At 60.6% G+C, this 26,939-nt stretch overlaps 2 protein-coding genes across 3 annotated transcripts; one reads left to right on the top strand and one right to left on the bottom strand.

The window, feature by feature from the left end:
* Positions 1-3,856: 3,856 nt before the first annotated feature.
* Positions 3,857-12,806, top strand: ZDHHC8 (zinc finger, DHHC-type containing 8). Of its 2 annotated transcripts, none has more exons than XM_008584532.1 (10): positions 3,857-3,977; positions 4,159-4,316; positions 4,403-4,575; positions 4,805-4,907; positions 5,341-5,432; positions 5,593-5,734; positions 5,936-6,056; positions 6,139-6,248; positions 7,585-8,585; positions 10,062-11,364. In XM_008584532.1, the coding sequence occupies exons 1-10, from the start codon at positions 3,941-3,943 to the stop codon at positions 10,231-10,233; spliced, it is 2,109 nt and encodes a 702-aa protein (XP_008582754.1). In that variant the 5' UTR covers positions 3,857-3,940; the 3' UTR covers positions 10,234-11,364. The 2 variants fall into 2 exon arrangements, with proteins under 2 accessions (XP_008582754.1, XP_008582753.1); XM_008584531.1 differs by lacking the exon at positions 10,062-11,364 and adding an exon at positions 11,869-12,806 and having other exon boundaries at positions 3,859-3,977.
* Positions 12,807-13,488: 682 nt separating this feature from the next.
* Positions 13,489-14,709, bottom strand: LOC103600296. The gene is made up of 6 exons (XM_008584530.1): positions 14,695-14,709; positions 14,531-14,590; positions 14,337-14,401; positions 14,114-14,171; positions 13,758-13,807; positions 13,489-13,675 (listed from the first exon to the last, which is right to left on the bottom strand). Exons 1-6 carry the CDS (start codon positions 14,707-14,709, stop codon positions 13,489-13,491), a joined length of 435 nt encoding a protein of 144 aa, XP_008582752.1.
* Between the last annotated feature and the right edge of the window lie 12,230 nt (positions 14,710-26,939).

Raw genomic sequence — 26,939 nt, 5'->3', positions numbered from 1 at the left:
GCTCCCGCCGAGGGTTCGGATCCCACATGCAGACCGGCCGCTCACGGGCTGAGCGAGGTGTGGGCGCAACACCGAGGGTTGCGATCCCATTGCTGGTCCCGGTCCGGTACGGGTGTGACACTGAGGGTTGTGATCCGTTGCCGGTCACGAAAAAAGACAAAAAGGAAAAAAAAAAAATTTTCCATTCCACATTTAGCTGTGGCAGACATTCTGCCCCTAAGCCACCCCCCCTTTGCTGGGTGGTGTCTCCCTGCTGGCCCAGGCGGGACTCAGCCTGGACCCGGGTGGGGCCCACAGTGGTGGTGGTGGCGCATGTCCTGGCCTGTGGCCCTGATGCTCAAGAAGTGGGGGCAGGACCTGGAGGAGGGCTTGGGGCCTCAGAGCTGGGTACCCCCCAGGCCCGCACTCAGCCCGCAGTGTGTCCTGTGTCCCATCCACTGAAGGCTGGACATCCCGTCTATGGCCCAGGGGCCTGTAGCCTGCCTGTTTCTTTCTGTCCCTCTGGCAAGCTCAGGACTTGTGGTGGGACCCCATGGAGCCAGCCAGGGTGAGGCAAGCCTGGTGTGCACCATCAGACCTGGTGGGGGGTGTGTCATCCCTGCAGGAAGAGAAGCCCCCCCCCCGCCCCTGAGCCTAGGATGGACACAAGCACGGAGTTAGCACTACTACCTACCGGGCCTTGTCCATGAGCACTCCTGTGTGTCCTCATGCGTCCTGTGTGTCCCTGCATATCCTCCTGAGTCCTTGTACATCCTTGTATGTCCTCACATGTCGTTGTGTGTCCTCATGCTTGCACTGTTCAGAGGGGAGCAGAGGGAAGCCCAGGGAGGTTGCCTGAGGCCCATAGTGAAGGGCAGCCGAGCCAGGGTTGGATGTGGCTGGGGATGGTGGGAGGAGGGGCATCTGCACACGTGTATGTTCATGTGTGCACGTGCACACATCTCTGTGCGTGAATGAATGTGCAGGTGCGTCTGTGTGGCCATGTGTATGTGTGTTAACATATGTGTGCCAGTGTGCCCACAAGTGTGTGTGTCTGTGCATGCAAGTGTTTGTGCATGTATGTGTCTTGCATGTGGATGTGTTTGTGTGTGTGTGCATGTGTGCCTCAGAGCATATTTGCTTGTGTGCACACATGTCCATGCATGTTCATGCATGTGTCTGTGCACGTGCCTGGCATGTGCTCTTCCTCTTCTCCCCTACTTAGCCCACATGTTTCCTGAGTTCTGGGCCCTGCCAGATGGGCCAGTGAGTCAGTCCCCATTATGTGGGGTCCAGGCCTGAGGGTCCCTGAGGCAGTGCCTTGGGGGAGGACAAGAAGGATGAGTGCCTGGTCCTGGGCCTGAGTGAAGTCTGGGGGGCTGGAGATGGTGGGTGGGAGACAGTGGCTCAGGACCCAGTCAGAGAACCTGTGCCCCACACTCCCCCCAGCCTTCCTGACATCCGGCCAAAGCCCCACACTGGTCTTCACAGGCACGCGGGCAGATGGTGTTCACGCCACACAGAGGCCGCCCAGCATCTCCATGCATGCATTGCCCAGTCACTGTGCAAGTTTCCATATGTGGCCGTGTGGCTGCGTGGCTGCGTGGCTGCTGCCCCACCCACCCCCAGGCATCTCATTCAGGGCTGCTATCCAGCCCACCTGGCCTTGGGGGGAAATTGAGGCTCGGGGGGACACAGCAGTACAGCCTGCCTGGGCTGGCAGGGAGCTTTGGTCAGCACAGGGTTTGGCCGCCCTGCCCGCTAGGCAAGCGCAATCCTGAGCCCTGCTGGAATCAGACCAGACTGGCCCCAGGGCCTCCAGTCCCAGCTCCTTGTCTGTAAAATGGGGAGGACAGAAGCTGTCCCTTCCTCACAGCTGGGGGGTCAAGCACACAGTTCATTGTGTGGGGTGAGTGGCAGCAGACACAACGACTGAGCCCGCGCGCCAGGCGCTCCTGCCCTCAGACCGCGCCGTGCCTGCATGTTTGTCCACCCCACCCTCAGCTGGCTCGGGACCCCTTGGCCTCCCTCGGTCCCTTCCGTTTTCAGAGCATGCCAGCTCCACAGGCTCTGCTGATACCGTCTTGAAATTCTTAATTATTTTAACGAGGGGCCCACATTTTCATTTTGCAGATTACATAGCCAGCCCTTCCCAGAAGGTGCGTGAGGGGCTTGCTCATGCCCCAGCAGGGTCCGCAGGACCCCACTTCTCCCTGGGGTGCTGGGCTGGCCTTCTTTGGGACATTTCTCACCTTATTGGAGAGCCTTCCTGCTGTCATTTGGGCTTGTGCCCCCTGCCTTGCTGGGCTGACCACGCCATAGGGGCCCTCTGTCACCTTGCTCAGTGGTATTGGTTGGGAGGCCACGAGCATGTTTTGAGTGCCATCTGTATGCCAGCCAGGGATGGAGAGTAGAAGGAAGGAGTCTGCTGGTGAGCACTCCAGCCTCCAGGGCAGGGAGGTGGGGGAAGGCCTTCCGGCAGAGGGAACCGTGTGGCTGCAGCCCCTGACCCCACGCCTAGCAGCCTCCTCCATAGGCTGGATCCTGGAGAAGAGGATGGGGTAACTTGTGGCTCCCAGCCCCACCAAGGGTGTTGCTGTGGGAAGTACAATCTTTAAATAGCCTCTCGCTTTCCACTAAAAATAGCGAGGTTCTGCTGCCATGGAGGTGGTTGCCGGGGCGGCGGGGCTGGCTCCTGGCCAAGGCAGGCGTGTGTGCAGCAACGTGGCTGGCGTGTGCTGCGGTGGCCCCGCCCAACCTGCTGCTGGCCACCATTGCTCCATCCCCCTGCTCAGGGCTGCCATGGGTGCATCCCCATTGGTTCCACAGAGGGCCTGGGTGCAGGGAGGAGAGTGAATCCCCTGTGTAGCCCATCCCTTGTCACAGCAGCTGGGTGCAGGGGGTGCAGTAGGAGAGATGGGGAGCATGAGGTCAGCGGGGCTTCTCTGGAGCTGAGTGGGTGGTTCAGGAGCCTGCTGCTGGGTCCCCATGGAGGGGACTCTGGTCAGGCTGAGGCTGAGGAAGGTGCTCTTCAGGGAGGTGTGCAGGACACTTCCAGGGAGGCTGTTGAGGGGGAGCCAGGGGTCCTGGAAGGCTTCCCGGAAGAGGGGGCGGCCTTGGAGTCAAGTGCTGAAGGGTGGTGAGAGATGGTGAGGTTCATTGTGCATTTCCAGAGTCAGCAAGTGTTCGGTGACAAGCAAACTAAAAAGAAGGGGCTGCCCGGATGGGGATATGCCCCTCAGGGAGGAGCAGGGGTGATGCCCCCCATGCATTTACTGACCCAAGATTGGGGCTCCCATTACCCCAGAATCTCCCTGGGGAGGGGCCCCACTGGGATAGGGAGGTCTAGGTGAGGCCCAGGGCTGGGCACTGGCCTCTGTCTGTTGTAGCACATGGGCTTTGTGGGTTCTTTTCCTGTCTTGGGCTCCCACCTCCACTCTGCACCTCCTCCCCCGCCATCAGGGCAGAGGAGCCCAGTAAAGAGGCCGGTCTGGGATGGGAGGATGAGCATGGCTTGGCTCGGGGTCACCACTCCTAAATGTGTGACTCCAGGCCTATGGAGCCTCAGTTTCTTCAACCATGAGTTGTGTTCCAAACAGCCACCCTAGGGGTTGGCAGGGTTGGAGCTGGCATTGGGGAGCCTGCACTCTGCATGACATGCACAGCCTCTGACATTGAGCACAGGAGTGAGGGCCGGGCAGAGGTCTCCTGGCTGCCTGCAGTAGCCTCTCTGTCACCATGCTGTGCACCAACGGTGGCCTCGCAGGCCCAACCTGCACACACGTGGCTGCGCCTCGTAGCTCTTCCCCCCTCATCCCCTCCCCACCTACCCGCCACTCCCCCAGACCCAGCTCTCTGCCCTACTGTCCACTGCAGGTGCCCGTGGTTGACGCGAGCTGTATCCCCAGCTGTTCCCGTCTACAATGGCATCATCTTCCTCTTTGTCCTGGCCAATTTCAGCATGGCCACCTTCATGGACCCTGGTGTCTTCCCCCGAGGTAGGGCCCTGTGCTGGGGCAGCTCATTTGCTCACTTTTGCTAGAGTGTGAGTGGCTGACTTGGGAGAGACTTGGGGGTTTGCAGTGGGTGGGCTGGGCAGAGATTGGAGAGGGGCTCTTCTGCTAGGGAAGTCACCTTCCTCTCCCTACCCCCCATCCCTGCCTGGCTCCTGGTCTGCAGCGGACGAGGACGAGGACAAGGAGGACGACTTCCGGGCCCCACTGTACAAGAACGTGGATGTGCGAGGCATCCAGGTCCGCATGAAGTGGTGCGCCACGTGCCACTTCTACCGCCCGCCACGCTGCTCCCACTGCAGTGTCTGTGACAACTGCGTAGAGGTGACCACCCGCTGCCCCGTGCTCCCCTCCCAGCCCCGCGCCAAGTCCCCACCCGCCCTACGCCCTGACGCGCTGCTCCTGCCCAGGACTTTGACCACCACTGCCCCTGGGTCAACAACTGCATCGGGCGTCGCAACTACCGCTACTTCTTCCTGTTTCTGCTGTCGCTCAGTGCGCACATGGTGGGCGTCGTGGCCTTCGGCCTGGTATACGTGCTGAACCATGCTGAGGGGCTGGGAGCTGCCCACACCGCCATCACGTATCCTTGGTCCCCGAGTGTCCTGCACAAAAACAGTGCAGGCATGGGACATATTTCACAGGGGAAATTGAGGCTCTGGGGGGTTGGTCAGCTGCCCGGGGATCCCCAGTGGGTGGGTCTCCATCCTTAGGTGGGCGGGAAGGATGTTTGTTCACAGACACCTGCTCTGTGCCACCCTTGATGGGGTCTATTGTGTCCTCGCCTGTGGCTGTTGACCTTAACGGGCTAGTATGGCTGTCATGTGTGTGGCCGGCCTCTTCTTCATCCCCGTCATCGGCCTCACTGGCTTCCACGTGGTGTTGGTCACTCGGGGGCGTACCACCAATGAACAGGTGCAGACCCCATCAGGGACGGGGTGTTCCTAATAGGCTGAGAGGGCTGCATGAGGACTGGGGGGTCGGGGCAGGGCTGTGGGAACCCTTGCCCAAGGTGGCTGGTCTAGCTGTGTTGGGAGGAGGCTGTACCTCTAAGACTCCCAGGAGGGGCTCAGGAAACGGGGCCACCCTATCCTGTCCCCCTGCACACTCCCTGCCCATGGCACTGCAGCCACCAGTGATCGGGGCCTGGAAATTCCACAGCTCCCTGCAGGGATGACGTGAGTCAGGCTGGGGTGACATGAGTGAGGGGCCCCCTGGGCTGACTCTGCCCATGCCACCTCTCACAAGGACCAGCTTCTGAAGAATCCCAGATGCCCCTGCCTGTCCCCCTGCCCACTCTGGCCTGGACTGGGGTGGCCAGGCTGGCTGAGGAGTCCCATGTCCACAGGTGACGGGCAAGTTCCGCGGGGGTGTGAACCCCTTCACCCGAGGCTGCTATGGGAACGTGGAGCACGTGCTGTGCAGCCCCCTGGCGCCCCGGTGAGGCCCAGCCCAGGCAGGGTGGCGAGGGGGCCTCTGCTGGGTGTGGGGTGGGCAGCCTCAGACCCTCAGCCTGCTCCACTTCTGCTCTTGCCAGGTGGGGCCAGCCCTGCCCTTGTGTGTTCACACCTGGCCACTGACCCCTCTGCCCCTGGTGCAGGTATGTGGTGGAGCCGCCCCAGCTGCCACTCGTAGTGAGCGTGAAGCCACCCTTCCTCCGGCCTGAGCTCCTGGAGCGAGCTGCACCACTCAAGGTCAAGCTTAGTGACAACGGGCTGAAAGCTGGCCTGGGCCACAGCAAGGTGGGTGTCTGGGGTGGGATGGAGGATGGGTGGGAGTCATACCCTTGGAGGGGAAAGCAGGCAGGTTGGAGGGGGCCTAGAAGAGGTGGAAGAGGTAAGGATTGGGTGGATTCTGGGGAGAGGTTTAGGTTCCAGGGCTCTAGGAAGAAATCCCCAGGTGAGCCCCATGCCGCACCCACCGCTGACCCCACCCCCTCCCAGTCAAAGGGCAGCCTGGACCGGCTGGATGAGAAGCCACTGGACCTGGGGCCACCGCTGCCCCCCAAGATAGAGGCTGGCACATTCAGCAGTGACCTGCAGACCCCTCGCCCAAGTAGTGCTGGTGAGGTGGGACAGCCAAATGGGGGGAGGGGCATGGACGGTCCCCCATCTGACCCCCATCTGACAGTGGTCTGTCTCCCCAGAGAGTGCCCTGTCGGTGCAGAGGGCCAGCCCCCCAACACCTGCCATGTACAAGTTCCGGCCAGCCTTCCCCACGGGTCCCAAGGTGCCCTTCTGTGGGCCTAGTGAGCAGGTGAGGAGGCCTGGCCCTGCCCCCAGGGTCTCACGCCTGGGATGCCACATTTCTAGCTCTGCCCCAGGAGGCCCCATGCCCAGGGCAGCCACACATGAGCTCGGGACCACTGGAGAGGAGCAGGTTGGGGTGTCCTGGGTGTCACTGGAGCAGGCAGTCCTGGCCTGGTGTCTCTGTCCTTGGCCAGCATTGCCCATGGGTGGTGGGTGGCTGCCCCCAGGAGCAGTATGTGCTAGAATGCCCAGAATTCCACTATCAGTCACTCTGTAAGGCCCACGAGAAGGCTTCAGAAGAATTTGAGATTTGTTTGAGGAAGCACATTTATTTTCCCTGAGTTGTATAAGTACTCTACGGTCATTGTGGAGCAGTCCGTGGGCTGTGTCCCTCCTTCAGGGCTACCCCAAGAGGCAGGCCTGTGGCTGGGCCCTGTGTGCCTAGACCAGCCCCACTCCTGCGGACCCTCTCCCTTTAAGATCAAAGTCCTGCTCCACCTGCTGCTTGGGGGGCCACTGGGCGAGGCAGTGAGCCTGGGACTCCCTGGCAGAAAGTGAGCCTGGTGGGCATGCAGTGGCTCTGGCCTGCAGGAGGAGGGTCAGTCCTGCTTAGAAATGGGGGCTTTTAGGTGTTCTCCCCACGTCCTTGCTGGGACTGCCCTGGATACCATGGAGGATTTGGACTGGTTAGCTGAGAGTACTGAGGCCACATTTGACCCTACTCCCTTTGGGTTTTGAGGTTCCTGGGCTCTTGTTCCCATCCCCAGCCCATATGCCTCAATCACAGAGGCTGGAAGAGGCTCCTCCTCCCTGTGTCTGCCCCAAGTGGGTGGGCCCTTTGGGTTGGGTGGGCTCTGAGGGCACAGCCCTGGGTGTCTGCAGCAGCCAGCTCTGGCCTTGCACTCTAGACCCCTACCCATCCACTGTGGGGAGCTGGGGGACACGGCCCTGCGTCACTGTGTGGTTACAGCTCCTCAAGGCCCGCCTCCTGAGGCCATGGTGCTATCCTGCGAGTGGCCTATGTGGCTGCCTCCTCCCCACGTGGGTAGTGCATACAGCAGCTGGCCCCATGCAGCCTTCCCTCAGAGACCCCGTCTGGGGCTGCAGTGTGGCTCTTCTCTGTCCCAGCGTCCTTCCATGCTGGGCACAGGAGAGATGGGCTTGGTCAGGGGATTTGGAGCATCTTGTACTGTGTCTGTTGCACCTGCTGCCACGACTGATGTCACCGGGATTGTACCTTCTACGTGGGCAGAGTGCCTGGTGTCTACAGGCAAGGGTGGTTGAACCCTGGCTGGGCAGGGGGTGGTGGTGAGCAGTGGTGAGCATGCCCTCTCTCCCTGCAGCTCCCAGGCCCTGACTCCCTGACCCTGGGGGATGACAGCATCCACAGCCTGGACTTTGTTTCCGAGCCCAGCCTGGACCTTCCTGACTACGGGCCCAGTGGCCTGCACACGGCCTACCCGCCATCCCCACCACTCAGCGCCACTGATGCCTTCTCGGGTGCTTTGCGCTCCCTGAGCCTCAAGGCTGCAAGTCGGCGGGGTGGGGACCACGTGGCTCTGCAGCCCCTGCGCTCTGAGGGTGGGCCCCCCACACCCCACCGTAGCATCTTTGCCCCCCACGCGCTGCCAAACCGCAATGGCAGCCTATCCTATGACAGCTTGCTTAACCCCGGCCCACCCAGTGGCCATGCGTGCCCTGCCCATCCCTCAGTCGGTGTGGCTGGTTACCACTCACCCTACCTGCACCCCGGGGCAGCCGGCGACCCACCTCGGCCCCCGCCCCGCAGCTTCAGCCCCGTGCTGGGCCCCCGGCCTCGGGAGCCCTCTCCCGTGCGCTATGACAACCTGTCCAGGACCATCATGGCCTCCATCCAGGAGCGCAAGGACAGGGAGGAACGTGAGCGGCTGCTACGCTCCCAGGCCGACTCACTCTTCGGGGACTCGGGCGTCTACGATGCGCCCAGCTCCTACAGCCTGCAGCAGGCCAGCGTGCTGTCCGAGGGCCCCCGCGGCCCCGTGCTGCGCTACGGCTCCAGGGATGACCTCGTGGCCGGGTCCGGCTTCGGTGGTGCCCGCAACCCTGCTCTACAAACGTCGCTGTCCTCACTGTCCAGCATGGTGAGCCGGGCACCGCGGACGTCCTCCTCCTCCCTGCAGACCGACCAAGCCAACAACAACGCCCCAGGGCCCCGGCCTGGCAGTGGCTCACACAGGTCACCAGTGCGCCAGGGCCTGCCCTCCCCGCCTGGCACTCCCTGTTCACCCCCTTATGCAGGCCCCAAAGCCGTCGCCTTCATCCACACAGACCTCCCGGAACCACCACCCTCGCTGGCTATGCAGAGGTGGGTGTCTGGAGGTGGGGGTGGGCTTTCCGGCACGAGGCAACCGTCTGGCTGCCTGCGGGGCACCTCTTGGCCGGCCACTCATGGGTCATCCCAGAAGCCTGTGGTTGTCTCCAGAGACAGGGCAGGGAGGGTGGGCCTCATCCTGCCTTGAAGGCCCCTGGTTAGCCTGTGTGAGGGCGGCCCAGCTCCAAGGACACCCTGGCATGCTCTGGGGACGGGAGCAGGAGGATTTGTGCCCTGAGCCCCAAGTCTCATTCTCTGAGAGCCAGCACAGGCCTAGCACATGGAAGGGCCCTGGGGCTTCTTCCTCTTGAGCTGGCACCACGTGGCACTGAGGGCTTCCTTTTGGCATGGGTCCTGACCTTCCTGCGTCAGGCTGTCACTGTCCACTTGGGGCTCTCCCTGGGCCTTCCTAGCTGCATCTCCAGGATGCTGAGGCTGAGGCATGTCACCCTGCAGCAAAACATGCTGCCCTGGGTGCCAGGGCCCTGGCCCTCAGTGGGGCACATAATCCCAGAAAGTAGAGGCTTCCCTGCTCATAGATGGGGAGGGCAGGCTGGGTCCAGGCCCCCAGCGGGTTGTTAACTGAGGACACCGGGCCAGCTGCCTCACAGGCCTTGACTCCTGAGCCAGGCGTAACATGGCACCCTCACAGCCCCACCCCATCCAGGTCCTGGTGTCCCTCAGCACAGGCTTAGTTGTTTCCTGTTGGCAGATGAGGCCCAGGGGGTCCCTGTCCGGGCCACTCCACCATAAAGGGACTGGGAGCCCAGCTGCAGGTGGTCTGGCCCTGAGCAAGGCTTCCCCTCCCCACATGCTGTCCAGAGCCTGTTCAGTTTTCATGGGGTCAAAGAGGAGCTGCCTTTGTGGATGTGAGACATGGGAGACCCAGAGACCCAGAGGGTGGCAGCTGTGCAGTGAGGCAGGGACAGCAGCCAGGGGATGAAGGAGCTTCTGCCCTTGGGAATATCTCAGCAGTGAAGTCAGAAATACTATTGGTTGGTGCTGTCGTTTGGAGGGCAGCCCCTTGTTTTCCTAGGAAGGGGTGGGGAGGGGGCCAGACAGGGTGCACACCAGGTTTCCCAGCTTGGGGCACCAGGACAAGATAGGGCAGGGCCCAGGGGCTTGATCCAGTGTCCGCCTGCCTACCCTGTGCTTTCTGTGGTCAGTGCCAGCTGGGAGGGACCGAGGGACCCAGGAGGGTGGTGGCAGTTACAACCATGTCTGTCTGTCCGTCCTGTGACAGCACAGCCCCTCCCCAGGCAGGTTCTGCACCCCCACCTGCTTTCAGTGTGAGACCCACCAAGCTCAGAAGGCAGGGGCTGACCAGGGTCCCATGACACCAAGCTGCACCAGCCCAGGGCTCCAGTACACGTTTATGTTGTCTGTCCTGTCACCGCTGCTGCCATCCTCTGTCGCCACGTGGTCCCGTGTTCACCGTGTGCGTGCGTGTATGTGCTTATTTTGATGCAGGGACCACCCTCAGCTGAAGACCCCCCCAAGTAAGCTTAATGGGCAGTCCCTGGGCCTGGCCCGGTTGGGGCCTGCCACCGGCCCCCTGGGGCCCTCCGCCAGCCCTGCCCGGCACACACTGGTTAAGAAGGTGTCCGGCGTGGGTGGGACTACGTACGAGATCTCGGTGTGAGGACTGACCGCCACCCATCTGCCATGGCACCACGGGGACCAGGACCCCACAGCAGCTCCCCCAACCCCCACCGACTTCTCTGCCCCAGGGAGAGGAGGCCGCCCAAGCCTGGTGTGGATTCGTCAGCGGGGAAGAGAGCCATGCCTCCACAGCTTGTCCCCATGCCCTCTGCCTGTTCATCCACTCATCTGTTCACTGGGAAGACGGGACCCTGGACGAGGCTGGGCAGGGGCTGCCAGGCTGTGGGTCTGTGTGTCCGTGGCCCTGCTCTCATGGGCTGAGCAGTGAGGGGGGCTCAGACTGCATCTGTGAGGCCTCTTCTCAGCTAGGCTCAGCTGCCGCCTTGTCACCCACATTCCACCAGGTTGTCACCAGGCCAGCTCCCAGCAATCCTACAGCCTCACCCCTCCCCATACAAATGTGGCCCAGAAATGGACAGAGGCACCCAGGGCCCCTGGCCATCCTCCCAATGAGACCTGCAGGCTCCTGGACAGAGGGCCCCCACCCAGCTGCTCCTAATGCGTTGCCTTTCATGGACCCCTCTGGAAGCTTTTAACTTGGCAAGGCCGATGCTTCTGCAGGGAGTCCAGCCCCGGCCTGTTTGGGGTTGTGATGGATGGGTGGACGGACAGACGGACAGACGGACAGCTGTGGCAGGGGTCCTGGCTCCATGTGTCCCGTCTTGCCTGGCTAGTGGGCCCGTGTCCCTGTCTGTGTTCTGAGCTGCCGTGCCACGTCTGATGTGTTAGCACTCGGGCCGCTGCTGTCCCTTTCATTGAAGCCTTAACCTCTGCTTTATGCTCTTGTGGGAGGCGACGGGTGGGCAGGTAGGAGCTGGACGCTGCCACAGGGCGCCGGTGAGACCCGGAGCCTCCTCCCCAGCCCTCAGGCCCTCCCTGCCAAACTGGAGAACCCCTACCCCAGGCATGCAAAGTCCCTGGCCCTGGCCCTAGCCGGGCCAGTGCCGTGGGCACCGCGTGGAAAGCACATTGGGGAGGGGATCACTGCTTCCCCTGGCATCAGGGACCTGAGAGTAAGCACATGACAGTGTCTGCTTGCGTTGTGTCTGTTTTATGTTTTTATATCTACATCTATATATCTATACTTTTATTAAAAAAAGAAAAAGAGTCATTTTGATTCTTTCCTTGGGCAAGGCCAAGGCTGTTGCTGCAGGGACCTCGGGGGCGGGTGAGACATGTGGGGAGGGCAGGTTCAGGTAGCTGGTGGGCACTGGGTTGACGCGTTCCTCGTGGACATTTCTGCTGACTTAAGCCAAGTCAGAGGCCTGGGAAGTGGGGCTTGCCAATGGGTCTTTGGCTGGCAAGCGTGAGAGTGTCTTACCCCAGGTCTGCATCATTTCTAGTAGTAATAGGGTGTTTGGGGAAAGGCTGGGGCTGCAGCCGCACCAGGGGATTGGAGGAGATGGAATGGGGGTGCCCATGGGGGCTGCTGCACTTGCTGGCACTTATTCCTGCTTGCCAGATGCCAGGGACTGGGTGGGGGAGTGTCAGGGCTGAGACAGCCTGGCAGGGGCTGGCCCAGCGTGGGAGGCATGCGGGGCTCAGGGACCTGCAGCTCTGCCCTGTGCTGACCTCCACCTTCTGCTTCTCTCTCACGGGACACCACGGCCCGCAGGGGGTGGATCAGCACCTGCAGCCGTGGATGGGGCCGGCGTGGCCAGCCCAGGGTGCCCCCAGGCCTGCACCTGTGCCACCTGGGCCACCCCGAGGATCACCCGCCTCTGCGGGACCCCTGGAGTCCGACCGCTGGGGCACCCCCCCGGGGGGCCATGTGCCACCTGCACTCAGCTGCGTCCAGCCTTTTCCCCAGTCTCTCGGGGCCCTAGCAGGATGCCAAGTAGGCAGTTCTGGGGCCTGGGATAGCCAAGAGAGGAGGCAGGAGACCCTGGGGTGGGTCTGAGTATGGGCTGGGGGTGCCCTCTCCACCAGCCACATCTTGACTGACTCCTGACCTGCCAGGGCCCCTGACCCTGTGTCCATGTGACCTCAGGGAGTCCCCCACCTGCTGCAGGGGGTCCAACACCCCATGGGGGCAACCAGCACGACCTTCATCCCGGCTTCCCTGCCCAACCAAGCACTTTAGACTAAGCCACTTCCTCCTGGGGGAGCCCCGGCCTCTTGGGTTGGGCTGGGGTGGGGGTTTCAGGTTGCCTCTGCAGGTCACTGCACTCCCCCCACCCTTCCCCCAGCACATGAACAGATGCCTTAACTTCCTGGAGCGCCAGCCTGCTGAGCTGTTGACCCTGGCCTGCCCGCCTGCCTGCCGAGTTACCATTGACAGCTCTATCCTGGCCCGTCTGAGCTGTCTGTACCCAGAGATCATGCACCTGGGAGCTCAGAGGGCTCCGCAGTCCCTGGGCGGGAACGCCCCAGGGGCAGGACAGGGTTGAGCCCCTGTCAGCCCTTCTCCTGTGCAGGGTGCACCCTGGGCAGCGGCTCTATTTCTCCCATTTTGGGATGAGAAAGCCACAAAGCTACTATTCTCTGTTGTTCTAAAGGGTAGCCCCCCAACCAGTTTAATTCCCCAAATAAAAGTTTTGGTGTTTACCTCCACAGTTTTGTCCACCAATGTGATCCCCTTGTCTGAGCCTTGGGTAGTGCCAGGAGGCTGGACTGGCCGTGGAAGCTGGGTTGGGAAGGGACAGGAGTGGGAGTAGGGCGGCGGGGTAGTGGGCAGCAGAGCGGGGACGAGGGGTATGTGAGGGGCATGAGGTCAGTGGGCCAGCAAATTCAGGGCTGAGAAACTGCCCTCTGAAGTCCCTGGGAGGGCCTGGCCCAGGGGTTGAGGCCCAAGGACCCCTGGTCCTCACTGCAGTTACCTTTCAGTAGAGACCCACCTGCGACACCCTCAGGGCTCAGAGCCCCTACAGAGGGACTGCCCTCTAGCGGCAGATGGGGTGTTGGGCATGGGAGCCAACCCTGATGCTGGGGTGGAGGCTGAAGCGGGGCTCCCCCTTGAGGGACCCCCACTGCCAGATCCACCGGGCACCTCAGGAATTGCAGAAACCTCCACCCCCCAGTTCATGGAAACAAGCTCACACGCCATGTGTGTCACAACTATATGTCCAGCTGCAGGCCCAGCCCTCAGGACAGACCCCGCCTCCACCCTTCTCCGCAGCTCCTGGCGGGGACGGTGCGCGGCAGTGTCGTGGGCAGGGGCCGGCGTGGCCACTGGGCACCCGGGGCAGCGCCGGCCGCCTGACCTCCTCCTCGCTGGGGCCGCTGGGCCTCCGGCCTAGAAGGGCAGGAAGTCGTCCACCTCGAGGCGCAGGAAGGGGCCGAGCAGGGCCCGGAGCTTCCAGACGGCGGCGCGGCTCAGCAGGGGCGGCACCAGCCCCTCGAAGGGTGCGGGGTCCACCACGTACACGTAGGCGGCGGTGCAGGCCAGCAGGGCGCCCAGCAGCAGCCTCAGGGCCAGCAGCCTGCGGGCGGTGGCGGTCAGGGGCAGGGGGCGCCCGCAGGGATAGTCTCGGGGGACTGGGCTCTGCCCGCGCAGTGACCTACCAGAGCTGGCCTTTGAGGCCCTCGGAACATCCCAGCTGTGACCGCCCTTTCTGTCAGGAAGGGGGCTGGGTCAGAGCCTGCCCCGAGGGCCAAGGTGAGGGCGGGAATCCCTGGCTCTGAGGGACCCATGAGGGACAGGCATTTTAATGCTTGTCAACCCAGCTAGGGCCCCACCCCTGCCCCTCCCGCCACAGGCTCCTGCAACCACTTTCCCCTGATGATCTGGTCACCTGGCTCCTTGGGGGCTCCTGCCTGAAGCCCATTTCTCTCCTTCCCCCCACTTCTCTCCCTACTCCTCCTGTCCTGGGAAGGGCCTGGTCTCCAGACTGAGAGAGGCGAGTGGGGCAAGGGCTCACCGCTGAGCACGCCAGCTGCTGCTCCTTCCTGGCCTGGGCGCGGCACTGGGCCCGCTCCCTGGGGGACCACACTGTCAGGACCATGAACCTTCCCCAGTCTGGCACCACCCCCTGGTTTGGTGCTGTGGGACTGGGGGGTCAGGGACTGGTCCACCCCATCCTGACCAGGATACTTCCCCATCCTGGCTCAGCTGGGCTCCCAGGTCCCTGCCCCACACGTCACCCTAGAATCTCCAGCTGGATGTCCTCCATCTGATCCAGCACGCCCCGGATGTCCTTCTTGAGGTTCTGGGGGTCAGAGGAGGTAAAGCTGGTCCTCCACCCCTGACCACTCTGCTACTCTCCCCTGCCTCTCATCCCCACCTGTCTGTGCCCCTGTCCCCTCATCTCCCCGGGTATTGCCCTTTGGAGACCTACCAGGAGCCCCGTGGCCTGGTTGTTCAGCGCCATGTGTACCTCGGCCACACCATCCCACACCTGGGAGGGAAGAGGCTGGGTCACACCAAAGGGGCAGGGCCCACCAGGTGAGTCCCCTAGCACCCAGGGAGGAGGATGGGTCCCACCCTGGGTCAGGCAGGGACCTCAGTGATGGCCATCTTCTTCCTCTCAAAGGACAGTCGGATCTGCTGCAGCTCGTTCTGGGGGAGGGACACAGTGTGGGTGTGGGCAGGGCTGGTAGGCTAGTCAGCCCCCACCCAAGCCCCACCTGGGACTGCTACACGAAGGCCCCCTTCCCCTCCCCAGCCCCATTCCCCAGCCCCACCTGGGACCGCTGCACAAAGGCCTCCTGCCCCCTGCACAGCTCCCACTGCAGCAGCTGCAGAGGTGTCCTGTCCTCCAGGGGCTGGGGATTGGGTGGCTCAGGAGGCTGTGGGAGAGCCCTCAGGTCAGCCCCAAGGCCATGGGCAATGTGTGTGGCTTCTTGTATCACAGGGTCCTGCTGCACTTACCCAGGCCAGGGTTGTGCAGCTCGAGTGCTCAGGACACAGGGGTAGGAACTGCTGCCCTGGCCCCAGGAGGGCCCCCAGCTGATCCCGAAGGTCCTGGTTCTGCCTTTTCTGGAGGTTGGGGGCAGAGAGATGGGATGGCCTGTCATGGCTGCTTCTCAGGCAGGTGGGCTGGGGCAGAGACTGCGAGGAGGACAGAGGGGCATGGGGCCTGGGCACCCCAGGGTAGCTTGGTGCCCACCCCACAGTCAGTGCCACACTCACCAGGCTATGGTTCTCCTGCTCCAGCTGAAGAAAGGACTGTTCTGCAGACCCCAGTGGCCCACACTGAAGCTGCGGGGGGGCTGCCCTGGGCGAGGCTGGGGCCCCTCCCCCTAGTGGCAGGGATGGGCACCTCCCCTGCCTGGGCACAACCTGCTCTTGCCCTGCATGCGGAGACCAGCTCCACCCCAGCCCCGCCTCCGTCTCTCCCTGTCTTTGCCCTGCTGGGTCTCTTGCTCTCTGTTGTGTCGTCTCTCCCTCTTCTCTCGAGAGGAAGATCCTGGGTGCCTCACCCCCAACCCTGGGCCCCCCACCCCCTGTCCCGGAGACCAGCTCCACCCCAGCCCCGCCTCCGTCTCTCCCTGTCTTTGCCCTGCTGGGTCTCTCGCTCTCTGTTGTGTCGTCTCTCCCTCTTCTCTCGAGAGGAAGATCCTGGGTGCCTCACCCCCAACCCTGGGCCCCCCACCCCCTGTCCTCGAAGCTGGGAAAGGCCTCTCAGTGTCGGCTGAGTGAGCGGAGGTGAGGGGGACCAAGCAGGGCCACCTTACAAATCCCTGGCAGGGCTGATCCAGGCATCCTCCGTGGTTGCTTGAGGCTGGAGCTGGGGGACACTGGGGGTGGGAGTGGCCGCAGGGGCCCAGGGTTTTCGGCCCCTCCATCCCTCCCTGTGACCCCTTCCTGACCCCAGGTCCAGGCTCTGGCCTGGCCCGACCTGCCACCCTCTTTCTGAGGACACTTTGTATGTCAGGTTGGCTCACGGGTCTGTGCCAGGCGGCTGTCACAAAGGCCTGGGTGCAGCCAGGGAGGTCACAATGGGCCGGACTGTAGACTGAGCCAGGGCTGCAGGGCCCTTCCCGTCATGTCACTGTTTCTGAAGTTCTTCCATCTGGTTGCCTCCCTCTGCCTCTTCCCCACCCCACCCACCGCTTTAGCTGTTTTCTTAAAATGTAAAATAGATAAGACATACACATAGTTCCAAAAAAAAATCAAACAGCGAAAAAAGTGTCCAATGCAAACCTCTCTCCCGCCTCCGCTTCCTGTTCTCCCTGGCCACGAGCCTCTTCTTTAAGATCCTTCCAGGGTGGGCTGCCCGCCCCCTGCACAGCCAAGCGTCTCCCCCACTCCCACCCCAGAAGAGACCATCCTACGGCCTGGCTTTTTTTTAAACCTAATGTTTTTCTAAGGGTTTGTTATAAAATTCTTTTTTAGACACTTACGGAACATTATGCCAGGTCCTGTAAGTACCATTGTTATCCACTTTTTCTAAGTGGGGAAACTGAGGCACAAAGCCCTTTAGCCACTCGCTGAAGGCCACCCTGCTGCTAAGTGGTGGGAACAGGTTGAGGCCGGCTTCTCACCACTCGGGAGGGCTCTTTAGCCACTGCCCCCGAGTCCCTGTGTGCATGTCGTCATCTTTGTGGGTTCCTGCCTTTTTCCGTGGAAGCACGTCCTCAGGGAGCATCCTCAGAGAGCTGGCTCAGAGCAAACTGGAGTCTGTGTGTCATACAAAAGGCCACAAATCCCTCCTCTCCCATGAATGTAGCAAGAGAGAAAGTAAGTGCCATGAATGTAGCAAGAGAGAAAGTAAGTGCCATGAATGTAGCAAGAGAGAAAGTAAGTGCCATGAATGTAGCAAGAGAGAAAGTAAGTGCCATGAATGTAGCAAGAGAGAAAGTAAGTGCCATGAATGTAGCAAGAGAGAAAGTAAGTGCCATGAATGTAGCAAGAGAGAAAGTAAGTGCCATGAATGTAGCAAGAGAGAAAGTAAGTGCCATGAATGTAGCAAGAGAGAAAGTAAGTGCCATGAATGTAGCAAGAGAGAAAGTAAGTGCCATGAATGTAGCAAGAGAGAAAGTAAGTGCCATGAATGTAGCAAGAGAGAAAGTAAGTGCCATGAATGTAGCAAGAGAGAAAGTAAGTGCCATGAATGTAGCAAGAGAGAAAGTAAGTGCCATGAATGTAGCAAGAGAGAAAGTAAGTGCCATGAATGTAGCAAGAGAGAAAGTAAGTGCCATGAATGTAGCAAGAGAGAAAGTAAGTGCCATGAATGTAGCAAGAGAGAAAGTAAGTGGCAGCCAAGCCGCTGACCCACACACTGCCAAGCCCCGGGCCACGTCGTGGTGGTTTTCTCTGCTAAGTTTTGGAGTGGCCTGTCCTGTGGGAATAGATAACGTAACGCCTGGCAGGTCTAGAAGCATCTTACTCTGACCTCACGCTTGCTGGACGTGGGCTGGGGAGAGTCAGGTCTGAGGGTGTTTTCCCATGGGCGGGCGACAGTGGTCAGCACTGCTGAGCAGGTGGGCTGCTGCGGCTCCAGATTTTGTGACGACTGAGGGTGTTTTGTCACTCACTGCACTGGGCACTTGGTAGGCATGTTCCATCTTGAGACTTTGGATTTCTTTGATAAAACTTCTCTGCTCTTTTGGGAACTCCCAGTAAGAGATGTTGGGCCCTTCGATTGACCTTATATTTGTGACGACTGAGGGTGTTTTGTCACTCACTGCACTGGGCACTTGGTAGGCATGTTCCATCTGGAGACTTTGGATTTCTTTGATAAAACTTCTCTGCTCTTTTGGGAACTCCCAGTAAGAGATGTTGGGCCCTTCGATTGACCTTATATTTCTTTCCTTTTTCTACCTGCCTTTGTGATTTGTAGATAGATTTCCATGAATCCCAACACTTACTTTCTCTCTTGCTACATTCATGGTTTTTTAAAAATTTATTTTGGATTTCAGCAGTCATGTTTTTGGTTTCCAAGATGTCTCTATCACTCCTTGAGTTCTTTCTATTCTTTCTTCAGAGCATCCTGTTCTGTTTTAGGGATAAAGTGGGTTTGGTGGGGGAGAGGGTCTTTCATTGCCTATATTTTCTCTCCCTTTGTGGTTGTTTTTTCCTTTTTGTCTGGTCTTGGGACTTCCCACTGGACACTGTCCTCAAATGTCTGGCTTTTCCTTCTTTTCTCTTCTTGTGTATAAGGGAGGCAGGAAGGAGCCGACTGGCGCATTTCTCTCCCGTTAACATTCAGAAGCTGGGGCGGTCAGGCCCTGGAAGGAAGGACTCCTGCCCCCGGGCAATGTCTCCTGCTGCAGTGCCCAGGTCTGCAGTGGGGAAGAGATGGGGGCGGTATTTGCCCGGACACTTCCCTTTACACCTGCTGTCCTGCCGTAATTATTAACAGAGCATTGTTTCTCTCACAGCAGTGTTGTGTGATCGCCACCAGCCAGCCCCCAGCCAGCCCTGTTTTTCTGCCCTTAACTTTGTTCCCATCCACACTGTCCTAAGTAAGCCCCACTTCCCGTCTGAAGAAGTTTGTCAAAGTCCTTTGTCTGCAGATGGCCTCTCTCCTGTTGTCTTTGACATGTGGGATGGATACATGGCAGGTGCCACTGGGGGCCCTCCTCCACAGAGGAGGTGGCTCAGGTCATGCCCAGCTGGACACATGGGGCCCCTCCATGTTTCCAGGGAGGAGGTGGCATCTATGCAGCCCATAGCCACAGGCTCTGGCTGGGGATGAACGCAATAGACACAAGGTCTGGAGCCTGTGTCAGCTGCCTCCTGAACTGCCCAGCCGGCAGGCCACGAGGGATGTGGGAGCCTCCAGGGCCCTCCCCGGCATCTGTCCTGTTCATCACTGTGTGGAATTTCATGGGTCTCAGCGTGTGCTTACTCAGCTCAGATTACTCCATGGGGGAAACTCGAGATGGGGGCCAAGGAAGGTGTCTGGGAGGACCCCAGAGGTGAGGTGGCCATGGACTGGGGCTGGGAGCGGGGCAGGGCTGCGTCTGCTGTCTATGTTCCCAGCTGGCTGGGTGCCCAGCATGTGGCCAGATGTTCAGTGGGAGAGCGGGGGTCTTCATGGAGGCTGGCGACTCCCATAATGATGACCACAATGGCAGTCATACAGGCGAACTACTGGGCTGGGTCCTCAGGTCCCATCGTGGGCATCAAGGCTGGGCTACAATCCCCAAGGGGCTGAAAAGGAGCATGTGGGGCACCGTGGATTCCCATGACCCTGATGCACCTCCTTTCTCGGCCTCGGGACCCCACGCTGCCTGATGCACTCACACCTTTACCCAGGCTGTATCCTGTCTGGAAGGCTTGCTGGTCTCTGAGAGCCAGCTCTGAGGAGCCCCCCTTCCTGAAACCTTCCTTACCCTTCCCTGTTGTCCTTGCAATGTGGCCCTGAGTTCCAGGATGCATGCGGGATGGGGGCACTCTCGGAGGAGAGAGGGAGCCCTGGATTCATTGCCGTGGAGGCTTCCCACTCACAGGGTCAGATATGCGAATGTATGCCAAGCCCTGCAAATCAGGGTCCTGGGTTGGGGCCATGAGGAGGGTCTGTGTTGAGTCCCGGCTCTGGGATGTCTGTGCAGAGGAGGGGCTGAGTCTGCATCAAGCTGGGGCACCAGCGGAAGCTGGAACTCCTGGTCACGTGGGTGGAAAGTCTGGCCAGTTGGAATGTGTTGGGGAGTGCATTGTGGCCCCTGTTGCCAGGCAGCGTGCCTCCCCGGATGCTGGTTGCCTTGGAAGCCGCTTCCTGCCTGTGTTGCCATGACACCCAGATGGCCTCGGAAAGCCTGGAGCCCTGAGGAGGGGCTGCCCCCACCCCCCTTGCGCCTCTTCAGCTCGTGTCTAGCGGATGGGCTGGGGGAGAGGAGGAGAGTGGTGGGACTGGCCAACAGCGTGGAGACCCGGGCTGGATGGAAGAGGTCCTGTCTATACTCACTGTGGCCCTGATGTCCAACCCTGAGCTCATCTGAAAAGCTTGGAAACGGGCCCTGAGCGGATGGTACATGGGGTCACTGGGTCAGCCACAACCCTTGGGGGACCCCTCTCTGTACCCCCTAATCCAGATTCTTGGTCCAGACCCACCTGGGCTGCCCATCAGGGGCCTCTCCCTCTCCAGCCCTCTGAGCCACTCTGTATGAAGGGTCGTGGGGCCCACAAGCCCTTGAAGAAATGTCCCTTGGGCTCTGCCAGCTTCCCTGGAGCATCCCTGGAGTGGGCATTACCCTCTTTCCACTGCAGCTTCAGTTCACCCCCCTTCACCTCCCAGCCAGGGCCTGGGGGTGCGTGAACTGTGCTCTGCCTTGTAAGAGGTGCAGAGGGGCCCTGAGGGGAGTCTGGGGCTTCCCAGGTGCCCCTAGTCTCATAGTAGGAGGACAGGTCTGCTGGAGCTGTCTGAGATGGGGTGGCCTGCAGAGTGACCACTCCATGCCAGGGCCAGAGGGCAAGGGCTGCTGGTCCTCAGCTCCCAGCAAGTAGACACATGCCACTGAGTGCTGGGCAGCCTTCTCTCCCCCTCCTCAGCCTGTGGGACAGCCGTGTGTTGACAGAGAGTGAGCTGGGTCTTGGGAATGAGGTGTGGGTGGAGTCCGCTGGGGGCCGGGCCCGTGAGGTCCTCCCGGGGCATTCCCATGTCAGAGGCTGAGGCTAGGGAGCCAGGGCACACCCCTGCATCTGCCCTGTTCCCGCCAGCGGAGTCGTTCCCAGGGCGTGGGTGGTGGCAGGCCATTTGTCTCCTCCTCCCGGGTGACTCTCTGGACACCCACAGCTCACATTTTTTATTTAAGAATCAGAGAGATAATAAGAATGTCACGGAAAATCCTTTCATGGATGACACAGCCCCAATAAATTACCATCAGCCCAGGGTGTCAAGGGCCCCAAGGCTTGGGGAGGTGGCTGTGCTAGCACTGCTGTGGTCCCGGTGCTCCAGGGTCACCGGCGGATGGTGACCTGGATGTGCCCACCCCTGCCTGGGCCCAGAGGCAGCCCCCACGCCCAGGATCCCACCCAGCTAGGTTTAGTCCTTCTCTGTCCCCCCATGCCCACCTGCCACTTCCAGCTGGACAGTGGTGGAGCACCTGATGGTCAGTGCCAGGGTCACCTCAACAGGTCCTTGCTGGGGCCATAATCTGGGATTCCTGCCTGCCCTGCCCTCTGCCCATTGCCCTGCCCAGCTCCTGCTTGGTACCAGGCTGCCCTTCGGAAGCAGGAAACACGGTGCTGGGCCATGAGCTCCTGAGGCCTGTCTCTGTGCCCCGGGAACAGACCCCTAAGGTTGAGTGAGAGACTGGGGCGCAGGGGAGGGGCAGAACCCCGAGTGGCCCCAGGCGGCCTTGCAGCTCTCAGACAGGCCCCTCCCTCTCGCGCCCGGGCGACGGCGCGGGCAGGAAGGGGTGCAGTTCCCAGTTTCACCACGAGATGGCGCCGCAACTCTGCAGACCCGCCAAGGGTTTTGAGGGGCCCGGTGCCCAGGGCAGGAGCCAGCCCTGAGGTCAGAACTTCCTGGGCTGATTCGAAGGCGCCCTGCCCCCTACTGTTCATACTGAAAAAATTATCCTGGGAGTTCCCCCAGAACTGTCCAGGGGCCCCTTGCCTGCCCCCTTCCAAGCTCCTGGCCTCCCATTTGGGGGCCTTCCCCAGCCGGGAAGCCTCTGGGCAGGCCTGGACTGGCCCTATGTTGTCCCTTTTGTCACAGGTAGCCATAGCTGGGGGGTCCCACGGCCACACGAGCAGGCCTGTCCAGGGTCGTGACTGCCCCTGGCCAGTGTAGGAGCTGCTGTGGCCTGGGGTCAGTGAGGCCTTGGCTAGAGTGGCCCAGATGCCTGGGGCTGCTCTGTGTGGGCAGCCAGCTGAGGGCTGAGAGGAAAAACGGGAACTGAGTGATGGTGGTGCCCAGGCTCGAGGCAAGCCTGGGCATCCCGGACCCTGGAGGAGGCCTGCATGGGGCCACCTGCGGGGTCTCCAAGAAGCAAATCACATGTAAGAGTCATCTGGGGGCCTTGGAGGGAAAGGGAGGAGCGGGGAGGTGAGAGCCCCTACCTGCCCCCTTGCTTTGGCCTCCAAAACGGGGTGTGTTCTGCCCCAGGAGATGCCACCATGGGCCTTGGTCTGGGGTAGAGGGCCACCGGGAGGCTGGGCATGGCTACTGTTTGGGAGTGAACACACGGTGCCCAGCCCTGAAGCATTTCTGCCCCACCCTGCTTCATTCTTCTCCAGGTGGACACACAAGGTGTTTACTTGTGTGCTGAGGTGAGGGCCTTGGGGAGAGGGCTCTCAGTGCTGGCTCCCTGGAGCCCCGAGCCCTCCCTGCCCCTTCTAGACCTGGGTCTGGACCAACAAGGCCTTCGCCCTCTTGGCTCTGGGTGACCCAGCCTTTGCTGAGACCCTCAGGCCTCTGGGCAGCCCCGTGGCCCAACGAACCCTGGCCCTTGGAGCCAGGCCAGGGGTCTGAGCTCTATCCTGGCAAGGTGGGAGCTGGGAGCTGGGTGCCAAGGTGGCTGTCCAGGGCCTGGTCAGGTTGGCTGGTCAACGAACCCTGGCCCTTGGAGCCAGGCCAGGGGTCTGAGCTCTATCCTGGCAAGGTGGGAGGTGGGAGCTGGGTGCCAAGGTGGCTGTCCAGGGCCTGGTCAGGTTGGCTGGTGGGCGGAGGAGGGGCTGGACCTGAGGAGTGGGCAGGGTCTGGACATGGGCTGGGGGCTCTGGAGGGGAGGATGAGGCTCTCTCAACCCTCGGCTTTGGGGCCTGAACCCGGCCTCCTGCGTCCCAGGCAGGCCTTCCGCTGTAGCCACAGGTCCTGCGGTGCTTGGAGGGTGTGGTGAGGGGTGTGGAGACCTCTCTCACCCCAGCCCAGCTCTGCCGCCTTACTGCGGGGGTTTCAAGCCCCACCAGAGCCTCCAGGCAAGCCCCTGGGCAGCAGAGCCTCATGGGGGAATGAGGGGAGCTGGGGGAATGGGAGGGATGGGGGTATAAAGAGGTGGCAGGTGCACAGCTGTGGGGTGTGGCATCCAGTCCCTTCCCAGTGCTGGCTGCGGTCCTTCCAAGCCTGCCCCACTCCAGTCCCCACAGCCAGCTCCGCTAGAGGGCGCTGCCCAGAGACCACCTGCCTCCTTGGGAGAAGCTTCTACCTACAGAGCCAGCAATCCAGGCTCCTGGTGGCCCCTCAGCTTGTTGCCCATGACCCTAAGTATGCCCAGAAATCCATGGCAGGCCTCACCCTTCCCACCCCCAGGGAGCAGGTCCTCCGTCTGTCCTCCTGACAGCATCTTCCCCCCTGCCCCAGCTTCCGGGTTCTGACCAGGGTGACTGATGGACATTCCTAGGCCAGTGGTTCTCGCCCACCAGATATCAAGTCCCGGCCACTCTCAGAAGAGTTTTCTCTTGCGAATAGTCTCACGATCGGGTCCCTTGTTTTCAAGTCAGCTCTGCTGGGGGCGGTCTGTGAATACTTGCAGCAAACTCAACCCACAGTGTGGGGCCTTCAGCTTCCCCACCACCCAAATGGCCCCCATCCAGTTGGTGAGAGATATGGGAACTCACCTTCTCGCTAACTGACACCACCAAACCTACCAACTAACCAGCTTGCAAACTTACAGACCATTCAAATAGTGGGTCGCCAGCTCCCCAACCCCCACTGGCCACCCGACCTGGCAGCTCCCATGGGTGGAGCAGTGCTGCTCCAGGACCCTGTGCCCGGCGGTGCCTCACCTTGGCCTGTGCCTCTACTTTTCTCCCCCAGAGCCTCTTGCTGCCTGATCTTGAGATGCCATGGCATTTCTGGGCACCAGTCCAGCCAGGTATGCAGGGGGTTCCCTGGGGTCAGCTTTGATCAACATGAGGGGGAAGGTTGGTAAATCCTCTTCCCTTCGTATCAGGCTCACTGCCCCCTTCTGCATCCCTCCCTCAATCAGGCTCCTCCACCTTCTCCCTTCCTCTGGTACTCTGGGGTCACATTCCCCAAAAGCTGCTGCTGTCTGGCCTGTGCCTCAGGCCCGGTTTTCTGGGGAGCCTGGGCTAAGACACCCACCAGCCCTCCTACCATCCACCCACACTGTCATCCAATTAGTCAGCAAGGCAGCTAGTCATTGGGCAGCCCGACCACCCCCGCACACCATGCGGCCGACCGCCTCTCGAGCCAACTGCTGCCCGCTCAGGGCTGCGCACGGGAGCCACCGGGCGCCTCCCGGGAGGTAGCGTGAGGCATTCTTCTTAATAAGGCCCGGGTTGACGATAAAGGGCAATATCAACTCTTCACTGATGCTCCGCGAGCCAGCTCGCCATACAAGGGAGACATTTAATTCATCTTAGGAACTGGGCGCAAGTTATAAAAATGGTAATTTCTTGGAGATTCAATTACATGTTTTCATTGTTACCCTCGGTAATCAAGGAAACGATTTTTAAAGAAAGGCTGTGGGATGATACCAATCTGGGGGGGAGGATCGGAGCCAGGTGGGTGGTTTGGGAACGAGGAGAAGGACACTGTCTGCTGGGGGCAGACATGGCAAGTGGGGCTGAGCTGCCTGGCACACCCCATCCCGCTCTGCCCTCTCTAGCCTCAGTCTTCCCACCTGCTGATGGGCCCATCTCTGGGATCCTGCCAGCCTGGAAGGAGGGTCTGCATTTGGGGTGAAGGGTGCTGAAGTAACATGTGACTCCTGGGTCTCGTGCCTGCCGAGGGTGGGGTAACTCTGCCCCTTCCCCATCCAGAGCCCCGAGCTGGGTATCGTCCATCTCGTGAGGCCTCTGTGGGGAACAGACAGGGGCTTCTCGTGGGGTTTGGGACTGATTTTTTCCCCGAGTGATGTCTTGGCTCTAAATAACATCTCCAGGATTAATGGTGCTGGCAGCCAACAGCACCAGGTGATTGGAAAAAGGGTTTTATGGCCCCGCAGGTGAAATTGAACTTGCATCTGACGTGTATTTCCAAGATGGGATTTTCCTCCCTGGCAAATGGGGCACGTTTCACGCTAATTATAATGGCAGGTCCTCGCCACTCATCACCCACGGCAGGGCTGGGTGGGGTGGGTGGGCGCCCTGCGGGGCACGAGGCTGAGCTTGCATGGCCTGGGTTTGGGGCTGGGGTCACCTCTAACCCCCTAATCTCAACAGACCTGAGTCCTCCTCCAGTCAGGGGCTGGGCAAGGGGAGAGGAAGGAACCCTCAAGGGAAGAATGAACCCGGCCTAGATGAGCCACCCCTGGGCGGAGGCTGGAAGGAGGCTCTAGGCTGAGGGCGGGAGGCCCGCCTGGTCCCTGCCCAGGGAACTGCAGACCCCTCGCTCAGCCGGGCTCAGGGAAGGGGCCTGGCCCATCCTATAGCAAGGGAGCTGGGCGGCTGAACTTGGATCTGGTTCTCCCCACCGAAAGCCCTTCTACCTCAGGCTGTGCACTGCCCTGACTCACATGTCCGCTGCCCACACACACACCAGCACCCGGTGGCACTGAAGGGTGGGCAGGAGCTGGCCCTGCCTCCACGGACCCTCACAGTACCACCCTGATCCAGTGGATTTGAGCCTCAGGGTTCTTGTCTTAGCACAGGGCCATGGGGCCATGAGGCCACCTCCTGGGGTGGCTGGGGGAGGTGCTCCTGAGCTGGAGTCTGAGGAGGGAAGACGAGGCCTTCACACAGCAGACAGGTCATTGTTCCAGGGTCACTGACCACCAGCACTAACAGTCATCCCCTACTGGGGGCAGCTGCCTTCATTCATTTCTTAGGTGAGGACATAGGCTCAGAGAGGTGCAGCGTTTGTCTGGGGCCACACAGCAGGCGAGCAAGAGAGTGAGCAAGTGAGGGCCTGGGGACAACCTGCCAGGGGCTGGGTTGTGACACTGTGGAGAAATGCAGGGATCAGTGGGTCAGGGCCTGGCCAACAGTTGGAGGATGGGCCAGGGAAGGGGGAATTGACAACGCTGCAGCCCCTGCCCTGGGGGACTGGAGAGGGTGCACCCCAGAGGTCCTGGGGAAGTGCCACCTCACCCTGCTCTTTCCCACCAGGCCCTGCGAAGTGGCCCCATCTGCCACTAGTGAACCTGACAGGAAGGGGAATAGTGCCCGGCATGGGACTTTCCAGAGTAATTACCTTTGATTCACTTGCGGTAAATTCTCGGCTATTTTTTCCCATTCCAATAATTGAACTTATTTATTTATTCATTTATTTTCCTTTTTGAGACCGGCCGTGCCGCGCTCAGCCAGTGAGCGCTGTGAGCGCACCGGCCATCCCTATATAGGATCCGAACCCGCGGCGGGAGCGCTGCTGCACTCCCAGTGCCGCACTCTCCCGAGTGCGCCACGGGCTCGGCCCGAACTTATTTATTTTTAACTAAGATTAAATGTTCTCTGTGAGCTCAAGATACACTGATGATCCTGTCAGGCTTGGTCAGGGCTCTCCTCTTCCTGCTTCTAGGAACAGCCCACAGGGTAAGGGAAGGGGTCAAGTGGCTCTGCGGGAGCAAAGAAGTTGCTTGTTTGGGAAACTATGGGTCTTGGAAAATCAGTTTTGATTGTGACCTCTGTCACTGTGAACATGACCATCATTCTCATGACCACCATCACCACCACCATCATCACCACCATCACCACCATCACCATCACCACCATCATCACTATCATCACCACCATCACCACCATCACCATCACCACCATCATCACTATCATCACCACCATCACCACCATCACCATCACCACCATCAACACTATCATCACCACCATCACCACCATCATCACTATCATCACCACCATCACCACCATCCCCACCACCACCACCACCACCATCACTATCATCACCACCATCACCACCATCACCATCACCACCATCATCACTATCATCACCACCATCA

The sequence above is a fragment of the Galeopterus variegatus genome, unplaced genomic scaffold (assembly GCF_000696425.1).
Source record: "Galeopterus variegatus unplaced genomic scaffold, G_variegatus-3.0.2 Scaffold3303, whole genome shotgun sequence".
NCBI classification, from domain to species: domain Eukaryota; kingdom Metazoa; phylum Chordata; class Mammalia; order Dermoptera; family Cynocephalidae; genus Galeopterus; species Galeopterus variegatus.
The sequence above is the reverse complement of the archived record's forward strand: the minus strand, read 5'-3'. Positions and strand labels throughout refer to the sequence as shown.